Source organism: Anastrepha obliqua, chromosome 5 (genome assembly GCF_027943255.1).
Source record: "Anastrepha obliqua isolate idAnaObli1 chromosome 5, idAnaObli1_1.0, whole genome shotgun sequence".
Lineage (NCBI taxonomy): Eukaryota > Metazoa > Arthropoda > Insecta > Diptera > Tephritidae > Anastrepha > Anastrepha obliqua.
In genome coordinates, this window is record NC_072896.1 from 5,039,629 (window position 1) to 5,056,919 (window position 17,291).

Genomic DNA, 17,291 nt, shown 5'->3' on the forward strand with positions numbered 1-17,291 from the left:
TAACGTTACATAAGTTATTTATTATTCAATACATCTTGACGTGATAACGTCTTATAATTCGATTTAGCCGGCTGCACGCACGAAAAAATGTGTCGTTACCTTGCTCATTAGTGTTACCTTGCTCATTGTCGTTACCTTGAATGAACTGCAAGCGAACGACAAAGCAAACAAAGCAAACGAACGGCAACGTTCGACATCTTGCTCTCTCCTACTTAAGTGAGCGTATATATGTATGTATATGCGCATATGTCATATATAAATTCACGTATTTGTATTTGCATATGCCTTCTTATTGATTATTATTAATTTGATTTACTTGAAGAATTTAAAATAAAACCAAGTTTGTTAATAATACCTGTTGTTTTAATGTTATTATTATTAATTTTTTTATTATATATGAAGGAAAAAATGTATGGTAATATTTACCATATACCTTATAAGATATGTTGTATACTAATATATGTATATAAAAATACATATACATATACGATTTCAGGCAATTTTCAAAAAGAACAAATCTATAGATCAAAGATGCATACAAATCATATGGACATATCAAATATACGAATCTATTCCGTACGCAAGCAAATGTAAGCTAATGTGCTTGAACTGCAAGCGAGAGCGCGAAACGAACGACAAAGAGCACAATCGGCCTCCGCGTTCGGCAACGTTCGACATCTGGCTCTGTCCTACTTGAGTGAGCATATATATGTATGTATATGTATGTATATGCGCATTTGTATATAAATTCACATACATACTTGTATTTGCATATGCCTTCTTCCTGTGTGCATGGTAATGAACCATTTCTCTGTTGAGAATAGGACGATGATAGAAAAAGTAGGAAATGAAAGGGAGTTTTTCGAGTGTAAATTGTCTTGAAAAAGGCAAATCGATGATGGTGCCGCTTAGTGTTGTTGACTTATTAACGTCTGATGCACAATCGAAATTGAAGATATCTTTCATGAATTTGATAAATGTTTCGTCATTTTTCACGTTTGTGTAAATGTAACTTTACCTATTCCATTGCAATTCCATTTACCTCCTCCTCTATATCCATACAAAATATCTATCAAACAAATAAAATTAAAATTTTGTTTTGAAAATTGCAACCATTCCATTAATATTTTCTTATGACGTTGTCACGTTAAACTATCGTCAGTAAACCGACTTTACAGACAACCTCTTTTTTTACAAAATGTTAGACAAATCATTTCCAATTAAATATGCAACAGATTTCTGACCCCTCCGTTTCGACAGAGTCAAAACATATGGTGAATTCATAAGATACGGTCTCACATTTTACGATCATTTTATTTCACAGAGTTGTTGCTTCTTTAGTAGTGCCAACTGTAAATTTCACAATTTGACATTTATCGTTCGCTCCATATTCATGTAGTCAGCTGTTTTTGCGTGAACTGTTTGTCAAATTAGACAACCGCAGAAAATATTTTAGTCGAGAATTTTTACGAAAGCTTTAGAAACGTAACAAATATAAAGATACGTTAAACAAAAAATGTCGGTACCGTTTGTTGTACGGACGCACTCACGTCAAGTATGCAGCCTTTACAAGCGGGCACTGCGAAATCTAGAAGCTTGGTACGATCGCAAGTATGTGAAGTCCCATTACACTCATCAAGGCATTTAATAAAGAGTTGTTATGTAATTTGCCGACATTTGGAATTTTCTAATACAATGCGTACTTTTCCAGAAACATTTTTCGCTACAGAGCGGTGCTTCTGCGTCAGCGTTTTGACAAAAATCGTTGTGTGACCGACATGGCGGAAGCAGCGCGATTGCTAGCCGCTGGCGAGCAAGAGCTATTTGAAACGAAACATTTTCAACCAAAGTTCTGTAAGTGAGAAAAGATTGGTGTGAAAGGAAAAGTAAAGGAGTATTGTTTCGAACTTTGTTTTTGTCAGTTGCCAACAGTGCTGGTGGTTGCGCATTTGAACGAGAGGTAATTCCGCCTGATTGGGTTCTCGACTACTGGCATCCGTTAGAGAAGGCACAATATCCGGAATACTTTGCAAAACGGGAGCAACGCAAGAAGGAGTTTGTTGCATGGTGGGAAAAACAGTACGGCAAACCAGATCCCAAGGACTTAGGACACCATTGAGTCTAAGCCAAATAAAAGTGAGGTTAAAAACGAAAAACGAAATATTGTGCAGTTAGATGAAAACAACAGAAAAACGTATATATAAACATCATGCAACAATACAGAATAAAGTAAAACTTATTCAAAACTTAAAAATGTATTTTTCCTTTCTTAACTAAGTGTATAAATTTGTGCATATGCAAATATTTGAGTAACGATTTAAATTTTAAATTAGAGCGGAGCATAAGTATGGTTCCAATAAGACTCGGAATAACTATAGTTCTGAGTATACTATTTCTCCTAGAATTGTCGTATGTATGTATAGTTTTGAAGCGGTACCGTCTGCTGTTCGAAGGTGTCATAAAGCTGTAAGTCGCTCCATTCTGTGGAAAAATATCAAGAGGCACACCTCAAGTAAGAGCAGTATGATTTGTTGAAATAAAACAGAATAGTTCTGATGCGTGCATGTGCGAATTTATTTTTTGTTACAAGTTATTTCCAAATATTTCTTATGTGTGACTTGCGACTCTTACAAAACTTCTTACATTCATACATTTAAAAAAGGATATCTTAATAACTAAGATGTAATGGCTAGGCGCAATGACCGCACCATATTTGAGAAGCTTGCAGACTGTTAGGTGTGTTGCATTAAATCGTTTTCATGTATCAAGATTTATCGGAAAAATATTTTTTTATGTTAGTTATTATTATTCTTTTTCGATGGTGAAGCTGAAAGTTGCGATGAAATCTTACTAAAAATTTTAATTGAAAACAATTTTTTCCTGGAATTTAGTGCAAAACAAAATAAAAAATTACGGTTCAATAAATGAAGTCAGATTATATATCCACAAGTCTTAGCGCATTTGTGCTGCGCTGAACGCCCCACGTATTTCAATTCTTACAATCCACTTCTTTTCTTTGAAAAGCTATTTTAATTCATTTCGATATGTTCCAATCGTGGACGTTTTTTACAACTATTGTTCGCTGTACCATTACCTACATTTCCATCGATGTTATTGTGTTCACGCTTCCGTGGGAGTGTCTTCTTATCCCATTGCTGCTTGAGATACCTCAGCAGTACACATCGCTTATCCATTACAATATACTGCTCCGACGGCACTTCTTCTGTGGGTAGATATACGGAAGGTCGTTTTTGCGATGTCCGAAGTCCTTGTTCCATATTAAATTGCGAAAAGTTCTGTGCATTGTGACTGGGAAGGTCTTTCAGGAAGTTTGCTATCGACATTTTGCTTGCTCACAATAGGAAGCGTCACGTAATTTTATTGCAAATGCAACTGGGCGGGTATTTTTGAAGGTAAGGAGTCTGGTTTGCAATGTATTTGCAATAAGTCCGTGCTCCTTTTACGGTTGTGGTATATTTATGTTGAACCACGCAATAATTGTTATCGCTACCGTAGCAGCAATTTACGCCTCCACTGACCTCGTACTGCTTATTCAATATATTAACAAATTTAGAAAATCAGAAGATCGAAATTCTTTGAATTAAGATGCAATCGAAAATATTGTGTGCTTTCACGATATTTTAAGAGATTTTCCTTCTCTCGTTCTACTCGTATAACTCGGAAATTTTTTAACTTTTATGTGACTGCTTGTGGATTAAGCTTTATTGTTGTTTTTTTGCGATTCCGTCTTTTGACACAACTTGCTTATTTGCAGAGATGTTGGAAAATATTAACAGTGCTGCAATTTTTAGTATCTCCTTTTAACAATATTATGACATATAATAGGGGTATTCGCAATGTTTGACAAAATTATGCCATTGCAAAGAAAAGTATATTCTACGAATTTTGCGCAGCTTTTATTGATTTAAATTGCGAATGAGGAACTAAAAAAAAAAACATGAATGATAGACGACAAGAAAGAAGTTGCCAGAAAATACGGAATGCCACATCTAGAAATTATTTATTTACAGGGATATATGCAGAGGTGCATGTGTACAGCTATTCAGTATTAACATCTGTTATGCATTCTTCGCACAAGTTCGCATAGCTTCTTAGAAGTTTGCACAATCATTTATAGAAATTAGTATGTCTTAAAAAAAGAATCGTATTACACTTACAATTTTCGGATAATATTTATACTTTGCATGCACATCTGTAAAAATGTTGCTATTGGTATCACAGAGTTTGAAAAGCCACTTAACAAAACTTTCTGCAAAATTTAAATTTAACAGTTGCTAGTTGTGCTGCCATTATTTAAGAATCCAGAATTATAGAAAGTCGTTTTATTTGAGAAAAATCTAACAATATATACTGTAATGTTGTAATAATGTTTTCCAAAGACGTGGAGGATATTTCATCATATTGATTTAGCTATGGGCAATACATTTTGAAATTGCGTACCATATAGAAAGTACGACTTCTACAAACATTTTGCTTACCTCAATCTCCGAAGTATCCAGCAAACGAAATTTATTTTTTTCGGCTGCCCTTTCTATGTGCGGTTTTTCTCTTTTGTCTTTTTTGTCTTATTGTTTATTTTTGTTTTGTTTGTAAATTCAAGGCTGTTATTGTTTTTTTTTTCTTTGTACGAAACTCATCCGTCTATTCAAATATCAACCAGAGTTGCTAATTATAGCATCAGTATGCAATGGATTTTTGGTCTTGCAGATTTGTTATGGCATGTCATATGAAAATTCGTATATTTTATAATATTTATGTAATAATTTGCTATGGAATAATGCAAGACAATTTGTATCGGATTGGTTGTAAATAAAATAGCAATTTTTATTTTTGGAAAGAGTAAAAGTTGCCATAAACATGATACACAATTTCATTTAAATTTCTTCAACGACTGGCTTTACATTAGTTATCCTGTCAATCCATTTTCGGTATTTGGTACTTATACCGGCAATGACGACTTCCATTCCATATTTCAGCGCTTAAACCGTCACTGGATGGTTGGTGTAACATTTATTCTGAACGTCACTCTACCATCAACAAAATTTTCGACAAATCACGATGTTATTTTAGCTGCCAAGGTCACAAAAAATCGTTAGCTTAAAGTGTAATGCAATTTGCAGCAGAAAATAAATAAAACCCAATACGTAATACATATTCCAGTTCTTTAAATCTATTTTTCGACTTATAGTGTATTCCGGTTGTAGAGAAATATCGCTATATACAGAACTTTTACGTTGTGGCAAATAAGTATAACAAATTTTTGGCAAATTGTATTATCTCCGTACCGCCAAGCTTTGAAGTACCATAAACGCGGTCTACAAAAGTTATGGGCACCTCACCAATGCTGAAGCCATGCTGACGTGCACGCACTAACATTTCCATCTGGAAGACGTATCCCTTTGACACACAACTGGAAATACATTTCTCAAGAACATTCTTTTTGTATAGACGAAACGAGCCCGTCAGGTCAGAGGCATTTGGGCGGAGCAAAATTTGAGAAAGAAAGTTGGCACCACGAGAAATAAGCTTGCGCTTAAAATCCCAACCATAAACTCCACCATCACCGCCATACCGTGTACCAGAAACTATATCGTAATCTTCCTTCGCTTGCAGCTCAATGAACTTGGGAATGAATTTGGGCTGCAAATAAAGAAGTTGCATATTTTAACAATTGGCTATGCTAAATTTTAAAACTCTTACATGGTGACTTAAATCGGCGTCCATTATAATAATAAAATCTCCCGTCGCATGCTTGATGCCATGTATATAAGCAGTACCAAGACCTAATTTTGACGCACGCGGCCGTAGTATTATTGTCTCTTCGCCATAGATTTTCTGGAGATCTTTAGCAACATCCAAAGTGCCATCGGGACTACCGTCGTCAATTATAATAACTTCATATTTGAAACCACTAAAGTATAGGAAGAGCATTTGCTATTAATACTTATTAGCTGTTGGCCTGAAGGCTGAAATGGCCAGCACTTACCTTTCAGTGAGATATTTGACAATAAGCCAAATTATAATAGGCAAATTCTCCCTCTCGTTATATGTAGGCAGCAATATGCTGTATTTACGTTCACTGGCGAGCATATCGCCGCTATTTAATATTTTGTCCTTAATTTAATTGTAAGCTGTTATAAAAGTACACAAACCTACACAACCGGCTGACGTGTGATCTGAACACAATTTGGTACGTTGCCATACTTCTAAATGTCCCCCCTATTTATTTATTTCAATGAATTGTAAATAACAAACAAAAATTATGATATGCAGATCTGCTTACAATATTTTTCACATGATTACATTGGAAAATCACTGCCTTGAGTGCCTTTTACGACACAACTTATAAACAATTTAAAATAAATAGTTTTACGATAACAGTGGCAGTATATTAATATTATAGCTGCTCAAAGTTTTGATGCCACTGTTGTAGCTCAAAAAGTGTTGCTTTCCTCGTGAATTATAATAACAACTTTTCTACTATTTTATAGATGGGACTCCTAGTGACTTCATTAATTGAATAATTTTAATAGAGCTCTACGACATAAATCTAAAATAAGTTTTCCAAAATTAAAAACGTGCGTTACTTTGCATACCACCACTGTGGAATTACATAACTAATTCTTGTTGTTTTAATACCTGGACATTATAAAAAGTGTTTTTTTTGTTTTTGCATATCGCGCAGTTTTCGATAAAATTAAAATTTAAACATTTAATTTATTGCTAATTTTGAAAACTAAAAAAATCTGATTTTGAGAGTTCGATTCTACCCCCACCGCGCATAGCCCAATGAGCGGCTCCAAACAAAAATAATAATGCACGTGCATATGCAGCACATAAAAACACCGCTAAATGAAAACAAAGTACAGCTGTTTTTGACATTAACTAAAGGCGCATGTGCCAGTTTTGTTGTTACACAAATGTCATGCATGCTTTGATATAACTTTTAGAATTTATAATACAAATTGGGGTGGAATATGGCAGTTGCTTAGTGAGCGGATACCTGCGCGTACTTATATATTCGGGACAATTAAAGTCAATAAAGAAAAGCTTACTTGAGTGGGTACACGGTGAAATTCCAGCACAAGGCGTTGAAAATTGATTACAAAGAAAAGTAATATTTCGCTTTGCACACGAGTCTATGATCAAGCAAATACAAATAAATCAAAATAATAACAAAAAAAAAAAAAGAAAATGAAAATGTGTATTTAAAAAAGTGAGAAAAAGAAAGCTAAGCCTTTTAGTGCAACTAAGAAAATAAAATAACAAATACGTATTGTTATTTGTAGTTTAATATAATCCTTGAATAAAACAGAGTTGATTGTCAAATTTGCTGCTGCAAAAACAGATCAGATAATGGCTAAAAAGATACCATTTAATGTCGTTTTCGCATCCGGTAAGTTTCGAAAATTAACCGAAATTAGTTTTACAATAAGTCAACATTCGCATTAGCCAGTGGACGATGGGTGCAATATTTTAGGGAAAATTCCACTAGATCAACTCCGTGATGCGTAATCATCTATCTATGAGAATAGCAGTATGTCGCTTAACTGGAGAAATCGATAAATCGCCATCCTGCCCCAACGACTGTTATTCAGGCCAACACCAGCCAATGCACTTATTTACTACGGAGAGATTTTACTTTATATTCAATCGGTGCATTGAAAACTGACTCTAAGCAATTATTTTCAAAGTGTGAAGTAAATATGCACGTTTGTAGAAAAAACGCAAAAGTAGCAAATGTGAAATATTGCATCCTATTACTTCAAGTTCGTCCAAACTTCATTCTTGATTTATTACGAATTTGTATGCCACACATTAACACTTCCCCATATGCAAGTTTTTATAAACGGGTAAACGGGTGTGTTGTGTTGCTGGAAATGTGCGCTGTCAGAGCCGTTTACATATTTTCGGGTGATATACTCGTACACGTACAATAAACAAGTATGCACCTGGGCATGATATGCTCTACCAATTTCTGTGCTACGACCCCTTCCTTGTAAATAATTTATGGGCTGAAACACAAAGAACAATAACAAAAAGCAAACGTTTGTATGCGCGAGACTGGATTTTTATATGTTGTTTGTGCGTACATTCATGCATACCTTTCGAAAGTAGCTATGTCGCATATGCATTTGTAAATACTTATTCGAAATATATAAGTAAATTACTAATTTCTTTGAACTTACTCTATTAACTGTCAATGAATTTAAGTAAATGCACAAGCAACTAGACGAAATTTTTATAATAATCATAAATATATTTAAACTCGTTTATTAAAATTGCTTTTCTGCTTTAGTTCGAAATATTTTATTTAAAAAATTACCATTAACTCTATCTCAGATTTGTTTATTTTTCCAAGGCATAGTAAATTGGAAACCAAAAAGCCGTGTTCCTCGAATTTTTAATTTTTTGAGTTATGCCATTCTACCAGTAAACGAGCATTATAGTGCGTCAAGTCAATCAATGTTATTATTTTCTCGTGAATTCGAACCTTAATTAGAATGATCCATGTAGATTTTATGTAAATTAAATTTTCTGGCACAATTTCAGTAATACATTTGATCGATTTGTGACACCCATGGGTGTTTCACAATTTAATTATCCAAATGTTCTTGTTGCTTATTAATAAACTAAGTGCGCCTAAAAGATGCAATCTATAAGCGTATACAGCTGCAGACTTGTTTGTGTATTACCTACACAAATATTGATACTCTAACCGATTTCAGCGATACGGCCAAGGACTGTCACTCCAGCAGCATTCCCCGTATGTAAGCATGGGGAATGTTTATGCTGCTACAACAACAACAACAACAACACCTAGGTTAGGTTAGAAGGCCTGCTATTAATATAACATATTCGGTGATTCGGGTGTTTGGCGAAGACGCCAGATGGTGTTGCACTGGCCATTTTTGAACTGTCAGTAAAGATTGAAATTTCATCATCTAGCTTAGAACGATATCAGATGTCCAGTTACTTTTGTTTGAGATATATACGTAAGTGTGTATGTATGTAAGTGTGTATGTATGTATGATATTTAATTTACATAGTTTTGATGGGAACCGCTAGGTTATGCGTGAATTCTATTGGATTGATGTCGTGTGGTCGAACCCGAACTTGAACTTATTTCATTTTATGTGGTTGAATCGACAAAAAAGTTATACATTTCAGACAAATGAGGCAGATTTTATTTATGTATTAATTTAATGCATAAGTCATGAACACATTTACATACATATGTTTGTAAGAGTAAATCACCAAAAAATAAGGCATTTATAAAAAATAGGAAGACAATTTTGAAAACTACCATAAAAAATCTACTTCTTCAGTCTTGCCATAAGCTATGTTACAAGTTAAGTCCGTTATAGATATGACATTATAATTATTTTTTTTAATGGAGTTAGTGTAATAAATTTAATCCCAGTAACTGGTTGAATCTGCCTCTACATCTGTTTTCCACATCTGTTTTCCTCCGCTTGAAACACAAATGCATGCATTCCAAGAGCAAAGTGCAGTTTTGTCTTGCTGGATTCCACGTAGACCCCAGAGCCGGAGCCGTGCTCGGTCCTTGCCCGGTTTGCCGGGCTCATTTTCAGAGTTTGACCAGAACTGAGTCTCTGGCAGCACCACAGGCAGGACTACATGTATCTGCAGCGACAGCCAACCACAACAGGGGTAGTCGAGCCCTGTAAATCCAGGCTGAATTACCCTATGATCAGAAAGTACCGGGAATGTTTAAATAAAACAAAACAGAGTTAAATTTCAGGAAAATTTATTTTATCTCCTTCAAAATATGACCCGTCTGAAGCAACACACATGTGCCCACGTTTAACCCAGTCCTCTATGCACCCCTGGTGGGCCGACGAAGGGATGACCTTCAGCTCCTTCGTCGCATTCTATTTGATCTCCTCTATCGACTGAAATCTCCTTCCACGAAGTGGTAACTTCAACTTGGGAAGCAAAAAGAAGTCACACGGGGCCATATCAGGTCAATACGGTGCTTGCACGAAGGTATTTGCTTGGTGTTTGGTCAAATAATCCAGCACAATTTGGGCTCGGTGCGATGGCGCGTTATCATCATGCAAAATCCAAGAATTGTTTGCCCATATTTCCGGCCAGCCAGGCAAACACTAATGACCCGATGGCGCTAAAAATGGCAGAAGTGTGTCTTGCAGTCCTACCAACATAAGGAAAAAATATGGACCGGTTCCCACCTGCGCAGTTCGTTTAAATTAAACATTCCCAACTTTTTTGGCCCGGAGCCCGTTCTGTCATTCTCTTCTGCAGCCATCAAAGCCACGGTTAGTAAATGGGTTACTTCAACCCACAAGCGAGCTTGGCAGGCTGAACGGGGCTGCAGATGGACAAAATTATCTGTCATGTCCGACCGACTGTCGTAGATCCTCCTGTCACAAAGCAGAAGGGACTGTAAGCAGCTGGTTGGACTGATGACGGGCCACTTTCTGTGAGCGAAGCACATGGAAAGGGTAGGCATCTCAGACAGTGTACTCTGCCCAGCAGGATGGATGAGACGGCAACCACTTCCTGTGCGTCTGCCCGGCCTTCGGTCGAATCAGGTTTGAGGTCTTGGGCACAGATGTGTTAAGAAGCGACCACCTTGGCTCCTTGCCACCACAAGATCTACTCAGATTTCTTCGGAGATCGGGTAGATTTAAAGAAAATGAAAAGGGAATCCGAGTGCAGTACAATGGACTTAATTGTGTCTGATTGCTGCACTTGCTAGTTGTCCCGACAAAAAAAAACTGGTTAAATACTTATTTAACACTAGAGAATTGCTGGCAGCACTAAAAAGGAAAAGAAAGTGTCAAAAAGTGTTCAGGGAAACAAATGGTAAATATTGTGGTTTGTGGGAAAAAGGTTTTACGTACATCATTAACAATATAATTAAATACACAACAAAAGAAAAAAGCGGCAAAAACTCACAGCAAAAGAAGAGGTGGTCCTTCTAGATTTGAGAGAGGAATACAAAGCGTTACCTCTTGAGAATAAAAAGACGGCTGCACGGACTTTGGTTTTGCGATATTTATGATTAATTAGTTTTTTGGTACTGATTAGAATTCTACCGCCAATTCTGCTCAGAATATGTAAGATAGTGGATTTCGTTAAACGAAATCTCTTAACAAACTCCTCGTCTGCGTAGTCTTCAAAATAGTCCAGTGGGTTCCGAAAATATCTCTTCACTACATGGCGCTATAAGGTTTTTTAAAACATTTCCTCAAACGCATGGATATAAAAAGCGTGACTATTTTCGAACGCAATTTAATATAACAGCAAACCATCAACGAAATACTTTAAACCTGCGAATCAGCTGCTTTATGCATACGAACAAAACCGATGGCATTGTTGAATCGACAAATGTTAACCATTGGCCAGTGGCAATGGTATACATAACAGACAGTTCAGAAAACGAAAATATTTTTAAAGCTAAGATAAACTTTAACACGAATTAAAGTGTCACTCTCAATACTCCAAAATCGACAAAAGAAGTGCATTTCTAGTTATTTTGTGTACTCGCGGGCAACCAAAATAACAAACCTAACAGTCAGATATTACGACAATTAATGCAGGCGCAATGCTAGTGTAGGTCGCATACTCTGTTATTGCCTATTGTCAACCCCTTGTGTGTGTGTGCGCTACTTATCGGTGCATGAATTGGCACACTTAATAAACCAAATGGGGAGCAGAGCTATTGGCTGTTGCAATGCTCGCCTGCTGTGCGATGTCTGCCCTGCTTGCCCATTTGTGTTCGATTGAGTGAGCGACTAAAACAAAATAACACGATTACGGTTGTTTTTAACTGCGTAAGAGGGGAATATGAGTACCTATAGTATGTATGTATGTATGTATGCATGCATTTGTTGTTTCTTACGGATAATTTATTTGTATATGGGTGAACAAATTGGCAGTGAGCAGCTTTCAATTTAACATTCCACGAACACCTGCATACTTTATTATTCTTCAAATTAAGCACCTCCTTTTGTTTTTACAAAGTATTAAGGGGTCCCGGTGGTTTAGAGCTCGAAAATTTAGGGTATTTTCATTAATTTTTTTTTACAAAAAAAAAAAAAAATGAAAAACGGTTTTTATATTTTTTAGGCTATTTATTTAACTTCTTTTAAAAAAAAATTTTTAATTTTAATAATTTTAAAAATGGCGCTGAAGTTGACCCTCGCGAAAAATTGGACCAGGACGGCGTTGCCCATTTTGACTTTTCTAATTATCTGCACAAAACCAAAAAAATTATTTATCAGTACGAGTATGACTGTAGCTATGTCCCACTACTAGAATAAAAAAAAAATTGACAAAATGGCGTGGTTTTGAATTTGACACTTTAAAAATCGTTTTTTTTTTTAGTTGTTTTAATAAAAAAAATACGAAATAATTGAAATAATAATATGATTCTCGTACGGGCGATAGCCATTAATTTTATTAGCAACATATTAAAATTTCAGACGATTCGGTTGAATAGTTTTTTTTTGACAACACCAGGCCCAAATAAGTCGTTTCGAGATAAATAAGTTTAAAGTCTGAGGTACAGGAGCGCGCGGACTGCTCTCTACCTAGTTAAGGAGCTGTAGAAGCTATAATTTTGGGAATCTCCGGATGAAGATTTTACAGTATGTTCTTAAGATACTATACTTTCGAAATATCGAAATTTCTAGACTACCGGGTCCCCTTAAATTTTTAATGAAGTAAATAAATAGTAAGTAAATTGCATGGTCAGTTGCCTAATATCAACCTAATAATCCTTTAAGAGCCCTTATGAAGGCAGAATTGGATTGAAACTAATTTGTTTTAATGCACAAATCTTTTAAATGGTATCCTCATTGCTTTGTGCCTATGCTTAATTTTTTTTTAACAACTTTTACATTTTGTTTGGCAGTAAACAGTACATGTGGTGAAAAAACCAGATAAAAACCTAATTGCTTACATAATGCGGCTGTTAGCCTTTATTAACATCGCATTTGATGATGATTCACAAGCATATCTTCTGGCGTTGGTGCACTGCCATTAACTCGTTGAGCCCGGCGTCGGTCCCTAGGGACCGACAGTGAACTTTCCGTTTGGCCGGCGTCGGTCCCTAGGGACCGACAGTGAACTTTCCGTTTGGCCGGCGTCGGTCCCTAGGGACCGACAATGAACTAAGACCGATAGTTAAAAAATAAATGTATAGTAATTTTAATGAAGTTTATTGAAACACTCTAAACAGAATATATTTTCAAAGTGTACTTTTGTCTGCTGCAATTCGTTTCTAACTAATCGCTCCAGTCTCCAGTCTGAATATTCCCGATTGCTCGCTCGTTGCCGGCCAAATGGAAAGTACAGTAATATCGATGCCGGGCTCAACGTGTTAAGCGAACAGCAGCGCAGGGCCATTCAGCTGCGCTCAAGGTCTGCTTTTATGTAAATGCATGCATTTTTTTCCTTCCTGCCTACAGAAATGTTGGCAACTTATGCCATAAAAAATGCTTTTTTTTCATTCTTTCTTTAGCGCGGATTCACAAAAGTTAATTAAATTAATGTGCAAATCAAGTAAATAAAAAAAATGTGCCTTATTGTTTGCATTGATGAATAATTTCGTGTAATTTCGCGATTATTACAGCAATGAAGCTGTTAGTTATGTAGCTGTAGTGCAAGCAGCGCAGTCGGCGCAACCAACGCAGCCACTGCACTAATACTTACCTGCACCCACACTAACATATTGTAAACTGCCCTACGTAGCAATGGCAACAAGTAATTACAATACAACTTTTATCTGCGAGTATGCACTCATGAGTTGTTAGTTAGTATTTACTCTTCAATCGCTCAGTCTCGTTAATTGCACATTTTCTCTGCTGACATTTCATCTAAACCGAAGATTTCCCCAGGTAGGTGCGTGTGCTCTATGAAACGGCATTTTATTCGAGTTTTGATCGTTGTACACAGGCTACTAGAACTAGTGAATAGGCTCCTTAATACATTGCATATCGTAATGGAAATTGGCTCGTATATATAGGGTGGCTGGGTATATATAGGGTTTTCCAAACAGAGGTGTTATTTTGATATTCAAAGAAAAATGCTATTTTTTAATACATGTAAATGATCGGATGTTTATTTCATTATAAAGAGGAAAGTATGCCGTTAATAGTGGAAAATAACATCAGGCAAATGACCACCACGACCACGCTCACGCTTTTCATGAAATTTTCCATGATATAAAGTGATAGTTGCGGTGTACAGACGTGTTTTGGTTCGCTCCACAATTGTGTTTATTTTCTAGCGAATCCGTCAATTAGTGCCTATTTAAAAACATGCCTTGCACATGCAAGCAAAAAGTCGACCGTGGTGAACGGAAAATACAATGTTCCAAATGCAAGGAACTTTTCCACTTGAAATGCGTTAACTTATCGGAAGCTGATGCTGACTTTTTTATCAACTGTGAACGTGACTTTCTTTGTGCAGTTTGCTCTAAAGTGCGGCGAAACTCAATTCGGTCCCCGCCTCCACCCCGCAACACACTTGATGCATTGCCGCCTGTGGATGATCGGGAAATTGTGATTGTGCCAGAAAAACAACAAGGACCATCTGTATTTCAAAAGGTAAATAATACTCGGCAGAAAGATGAAGAAACGGAATCTGCGCTCATTGCTGTTGTGCAAGAACTAGCTGGGCTTAGAGCAGAGAATATTCGTGTGCTTTCTCTGCTCCAATCTCTACACGATGATAAGCAATTGCTTTTGGGAAAGGTTGATAACCTTCAATCAGAAATTCTCTCTATGAAGAGTTTACTGAATAACTGCTTTACTGCAGTAAATCCTGAGGCTGTTAATGCGCCTATTTGTGCTGATGATAAGACTAGCTGTATCTCGCGCACTGCTAACACAACGAATCCAATGTCAACAACTGTGCCAACTATTTCTGCTGCCAACAATTTTACTTCGAATGCTGCTGCTGACGCCTCCGCCTCTATCTCATACGCTGCTGCTGCCTCTGCCTCTGAGACTTTGTCGCCGTCTGTTGTGCCTTTCGTTCGCAATCGCTCTCAGCTGTTGCCTCGCCCAATTGTTGCTAGTGCAGTTGATGCTCCCTCCGGTAATGTTAAGAGCGTAAATAATAATTTACCTTCGCGGATAATTGCTTCTCAACTTCCAAACTCTTCGCGGGCTCCCACTGATTCTGCCTGGGTCTCTGTTGAGACTAAAAAGAGTAGACGTAAGAAAAATCAATTACGTGTTGTTGGTTCTGGTGTGAACAACGAACTTGAGGTGGCTGTACGCTATAAGTGGCTACATTTGTCATCTTTCTCACCTACGGTGTCAACTGATAACATTATTCAGTATGTTAATAAACATGCCGGCTTAGATACGAAGCATATCTTATGTTATAAGCTTATTAAAAAAGAGACAAATGCGGACTCTCTTAGGCATATAAACTTTAAGTTAGGTGTTAGTGAACATAACTATGATGAACTACTTAAGCCTGAGATTTGGCCTGCTAATGTATCCATTCGTCCTTTTAATTTTTTAAGCAAACAAATAAATCAACCGCCGCAGAATTAGTTGTCTGTGCTAGGCCTAATAATCGAAATAATAGTCGAATTAAGATTTATTATGAAAATGCGTCCGGCATGCGTACTAAGGCAGAGCATGTACACTCCCTTAGTTCGCAATTAGATTATGACATATTCGTTCTTGTTGAGACCTGGCTAAATGCAAGTTTTTATAACAATGAATTCTTTGACCCGAACCTATTTAACGTTTTTCGAAAAGACAGAGACGCTGCAAAAACAGGGTGCTTGCGCGGGGGTGGTATTCTTATTGCTATCAGGTGTCACTTAAACGCATTTTTGTGCCCCCTCATGAACGGTGACTCTCTACTGGATCAGATCTGCGTCTGCATAAGTAGTCGAAACTCACAAGGCTCTTTATATCTGATTGCCTCGTATTTGCCGCCTGAAAGTTCATACGAGCTGTACAAAGCGCATGTTGACAACATAGTATATCTTGTCCTAAATAATTTAAATGACAATAATTTATGTGTGTTAGGTGATTTCAACTTGAGTAAAATAAATTGGTGTCCTAGTGCCTCTAACTCTATTCTCATACCAAACAATGTAACTGCAAACCATGAATTATATCTTATTGATAATATTCTTAGTCTTAATTTATTTCAAATTAATAATTTTGTTAATTCTCTGAACAGAATCTTAGACCTCATATTTGTAAGTGATAACATAAACTACGAGATCAATGAATGTTTGAATTCCATAACTCCAAAAGGTAAGCATCATTTACCCTTAGTGCTCAAAATCGACTTTTATACTTTTGCTACAACTGCATCTGATGTCAGGCAATCATTCAATTATTCTTTATGCGATTTTGTCAATTTCAATGACTTATTACTTGACATTAATTGGGATAATTTATTTGCTGAACTCGACACATCTAGTAGTTTTTCTGCGTTTAAGTCCATTTTGTCTAAACTCTGTTTAGATAACATTCCGCTCAGAAAGAAAAAGCCCTATAAATTGCCCTGGTATTCTAGGTCTCTGAAAAAGCTTAAAAATCTTAAAAATAATTACTTCAAGAAGTTTAAATCTACGAAGAATCATTTGTACTTCGTTAAATATAAGCAAGCGTTAAAGGATTTCAACGATTTAAATAAATCTCTCTATAACAGCTATATTACCAATATAGAGTTAAACATTAAAGCGAATCCCAAAATCTTCTGGAAATACATAAAATCTAGAAGGAGTAGTGCCAGTGTTCCCACTGGTATGTTTTTCGATAATAGCCAAGCGCGAACCCCAACTGAAACGGCAAACTTGTTTGCTGAATTTTTTAAATCTAATTTTGCTGACGACGAACTTGATTGCCCATCCGACTTTTCTTCTGACTTAGATTATGCCCTGAACTTTGGAGGTCTTTGCCTCTCTTCTGAGGATATTAGTAATGCTTTAACTAAATTGAAATCATCCTCTCAAACTGATGCTGATGGACTTTCAGCAGTTTTGATAAAAAACTGTCCGGCCTTCGTCTATCCCCTGAAAATTATTTTCAACAAATCTTTATCGTCGGGGTGTTTCATTGACGCATGGAAACTCTCTTTCATTACGCCCTTCTTTAAGAGTGGCAATAAAAATGACGTTAGAAATTATAGACCTATCTCTAAGCTGTCGACTATCTCCAAAATTTTTGAGCATGCGGTCTATGCAAAGCTGAGTTTTGCCGTTAAATCTTTAATTTGCCCTAATCAGCATGGGTTTATTG

General features: G+C 36.4%; 4 protein-coding genes across 5 annotated transcripts in view; 2 read left to right on the forward strand and 2 right to left on the reverse strand.

The window, feature by feature from the left end:
- Positions 1–1,388: 1,388 nt before the first annotated feature.
- Positions 1,389–2,254, forward strand: LOC129247647 (NADH dehydrogenase [ubiquinone] 1 beta subcomplex subunit 9). Its single transcript, XM_054886862.1, has 3 exons — positions 1,389–1,611; positions 1,712–1,854; positions 1,923–2,254. Exons 1-3 carry the CDS (start codon positions 1,517–1,519, stop codon positions 2,117–2,119), a joined length of 435 nt encoding a protein of 144 aa, XP_054742837.1. The 5' UTR covers positions 1,389–1,516; the 3' UTR covers positions 2,120–2,254.
- A 296-nt stretch (positions 2,255–2,550) lies between these two features.
- Positions 2,551–3,904, reverse strand: LOC129249053 (DET1- and DDB1-associated protein 1). Its single transcript, XM_054888677.1, has one exon. The coding sequence runs from the start codon at positions 3,342–3,344 to the stop codon at positions 3,030–3,032; it is 315 nt and encodes a 104-aa protein (XP_054744652.1). The 5' UTR covers positions 3,345–3,904; the 3' UTR covers positions 2,551–3,029.
- A 1,262-nt stretch (positions 3,905–5,166) lies between these two features.
- LOC129247460 (dolichol-phosphate mannosyltransferase subunit 1) lies at positions 5,167–6,191 on the reverse strand. Its single transcript, XM_054886592.1, has 3 exons — positions 6,008–6,191; positions 5,722–5,932; positions 5,167–5,661 (listed from the first exon to the last, which is right to left on the reverse strand). Exons 1-3 carry the CDS (start codon positions 6,109–6,111, stop codon positions 5,251–5,253), a joined length of 726 nt encoding a protein of 241 aa, XP_054742567.1. The 5' UTR covers positions 6,112–6,191; the 3' UTR covers positions 5,167–5,250.
- Positions 6,192–7,247: 1,056 nt separating this feature from the next.
- The window catches only part of LOC129247962 (centrosomal protein of 104 kDa), a 35,530-nt gene continuing 25,486 nt past the window's right edge, over positions 7,248–17,291 (forward strand). For both annotated transcript variants that reach the window (XM_054887346.1, XM_054887347.1), the window contains exon 1: positions 7,248–7,417. In XM_054887346.1, the coding sequence (XP_054743321.1) occupies positions 7,378–7,417 (40 nt within the window). In that variant the 5' untranslated portion in view covers positions 7,248–7,377. The remainder of the gene's footprint in view (positions 7,418–17,291) is intronic.

What these genes read in the sequence shown, in the direction of transcription:
- LOC129247647 (XM_054886862.1), top strand. Translation starts at nt 1,517, where the DNA reads ATGTCGGTACCGTTTGTTGTACGGACGCACTCACGTCAAGTATGCAGC. An exon ending in GAAGCTTGGTACGATCGCAA is followed by an intron (nt 1,612 to 1,711) that starts GTATGTGAAGTC and finishes GTACTTTTCCAG; the next exon opens with AAACATTTTTCGCTACAGAG. An exon ending in ACATTTTCAACCAAAGTTCT is followed by an intron (nt 1,855 to 1,922) that starts GTAAGTGAGAAA and finishes TGTTTTTGTCAG; the next exon opens with TTGCCAACAGTGCTGGTGGT.
- LOC129249053 (XM_054888677.1), bottom strand. Translation starts at nt 3,344, where the DNA reads ATGTCGATAGCAAACTTCCTGAAAGACCTTCCCAGTCACAATGCACAG.
- LOC129247460 (XM_054886592.1), bottom strand. Translation starts at nt 6,111, where the DNA reads ATGCTCGCCAGTGAACGTAAATACAGCATATTGCTGCCTACATATAAC. An exon ending in GTCAAATATCTCACTGAAAG is followed by an intron (nt 5,933 to 6,007) that starts GTAAGTGCTGGC and finishes CCTATACTTTAG; the next exon opens with TGGTTTCAAATATGAAGTTA. An exon ending in ACGCCGATTTAAGTCACCAT is followed by an intron (nt 5,662 to 5,721) that starts GTAAGAGTTTTA and finishes CTTTATTTGCAG; the next exon opens with CCCAAATTCATTCCCAAGTT.